The 1,890-nt window shown below is 58.5% G+C and overlaps 1 protein-coding gene across 1 annotated transcript; it reads left to right on the top strand.

Annotated features, from left to right (window-relative positions):
• The first annotated feature begins 603 nt into the window (after positions 1 to 603).
• LOC112588575 (uncharacterized) lies at positions 604 to 1,566 on the top strand. The gene has a single exon (XM_025298899.1). The coding sequence runs from the start codon at positions 604 to 606 to the stop codon at positions 1,564 to 1,566; it is 963 nt and encodes a 320-aa protein (XP_025154684.1).
• The last annotated feature ends 324 nt before the right edge of the window (positions 1,567 to 1,890 follow it).

Below are 1,890 nucleotides of genomic sequence, written 5' to 3'. Positions count from 1 at the left end.
GAGGCGCTGAGCGAGGAAAGGGTCGTGACGCACCTCGCCACTGAACCCGCATCGCTCAACTCGCTGCTCCTCGAGCGCTATTCTTCGTAGCCAAAGTTGGTTCGCGTTACCGCGTACATCATGCGCTTTATCGCGCGATGTCGTCGCCGTCTTACGGGAGATTCATCCGGTGAGCCGGCGGGCCCGGGCGTCACGGCGGGCGAGTGTTCGGGGGCGCGTACGCGATTATTGAAGCAGATCCAAGCTGCGTTGTTCCCAAAGGAACTGCACAGGCTTGCGAATCGCTTGGAATTACCGTCGAAGAGCTCGATTCTCGCGCTTCGACCGTTTCTCGATGAGGAGGGTCTTCTCCGCGTCGGCGGTCGGATATCGCGCGCTCCCCTGCCTTGGACTCGGCGTCATCCGATTCTGCTCGCGTCGCATCGTATCACGAAACAGATCGTCGATCATGCTCACGTACGTGGGCTACACGCCGGCGTGCAGCTAACCCTGAGCATCGTTCGGCGCGACTTTTGGGTGATTCGGGGTCGGGGCGTTGTGCGGGAGCAAATACACCGCTGCGTGGTGTGCGCTCGCGAGCGCGCCGCCGTGCCATCCCAGATTATGGCGGACCTCCCACGTGTCCGAGTCTCAGCTCCGGCTCGCTGTTTCGCACATTGCGGCGTCGATTATGCCGGGCCAGTTCTCGTGCGTGCCTCTGCAGGACGAGGTATAGCGACGCGGAAGGCGTACATCGCTCTATTCATATGTTTAGCCTCTCGCGCCGTGCACCTGGAGCTCGTACGCGATTACTCGACTCGGGCATTTTTGAAAGCGTTTTCTCGGTTCGCCGCTCGTCGGGGAATACCCAACACCGTTTACTCGGATAACGGCACCAATTTCGTCGGAGCCGATCGTGAGCTGACCGTGGCCTATCGGGCAGCGCTCCGCGACCCGAACTTTCTAAGTTCCACCGCGCTCGACGGAGTCAACTGGAGATTCATCCCTCCAGCCGCGCCACATTTCGGGGGGTTGTGGGAGGCCGGCATTAAGAGCGTCAAGCACCACGTGCGTCGCGTACTGCGGAGCTACACTCTGACCTTCGAGGAGTACGCTACTCTGCTCTGTCAGATTGAGGCGTGTCTTAACTCAAGACCGATCGCGCCGATTTCCGACTCGCTCGATGACTACGAGCCGCTCACGCCCGGTCATCTGCTCGTCGGGTCCGACCTCGGTCTGCCTCCGTCGCCGTCGACTCTCCACATATCGGAGAACCGGTTGACCCGGTGGCAACTCGTGCGGCAGCTGACCGAGCGTTTTTGGCGGGTGTGGTATCACGACTATGTGAACACTCTACAACAACGAGGAAAATGGAGGAAGGTGCAGCCGTCTATCCAGGTCGGAAAAATGGTCTTGATCCGCAATACCACCTTGCCGCCGTGCAAGTGGGAGTTGGGGCGAGTGACGCAGTGTCACCCCGGTCCCGACGGGCTCACTCGGGTGGTTACCGTCCGCACCGCCAACTCCACCCTTCAAAGGCCTATCGTAAAGATTTGCCTGCTGCCGGTCCACTGCGAGACCGAGTAGGACCAACGGAATTCGAAACAAGCGTTTCAAGGTGGGCGGAATGTTTGCGATCCGTCCAAGGCGCCGCTCTTTGTGTCGACAAAATCGAGGATTCTCGATATCACGAGACATCCTGCGTGACTCGCACGTGAGAACGCCGTGCATGTTTGCTATCGAGCACCGCGTTGTTATTGTCACGTTTGGTCCGCATGTGACCGCCAAATATGGTCACGTTTTCGACAAGAGCGGTTACCAATCTTCTCCGAGCGACGGAAAAAACTAAAAACAATGTAAGATCGAAGTGACGAACGTTTTTCGGCTCCTCGCTTCGAACAGAATCTTTCT

The sequence above is a fragment of the Harpegnathos saltator genome, unplaced genomic scaffold (genome assembly GCF_003227715.2).
Source record: "Harpegnathos saltator strain DR-91 unplaced genomic scaffold, Hsal_v8.6 scaffold246, whole genome shotgun sequence".
Lineage (NCBI taxonomy): Eukaryota > Metazoa > Arthropoda > Insecta > Hymenoptera > Formicidae > Harpegnathos > Harpegnathos saltator.
This window is presented reverse-complemented; position numbering and strand designations above follow the sequence as displayed.

What these genes read in the sequence shown, in the direction of transcription:
- LOC112588575 (XM_025298899.1), top strand. Translation starts at nt 604, where the DNA reads ATGGCGGACCTCCCACGTGTCCGAGTCTCAGCTCCGGCTCGCTGTTTC.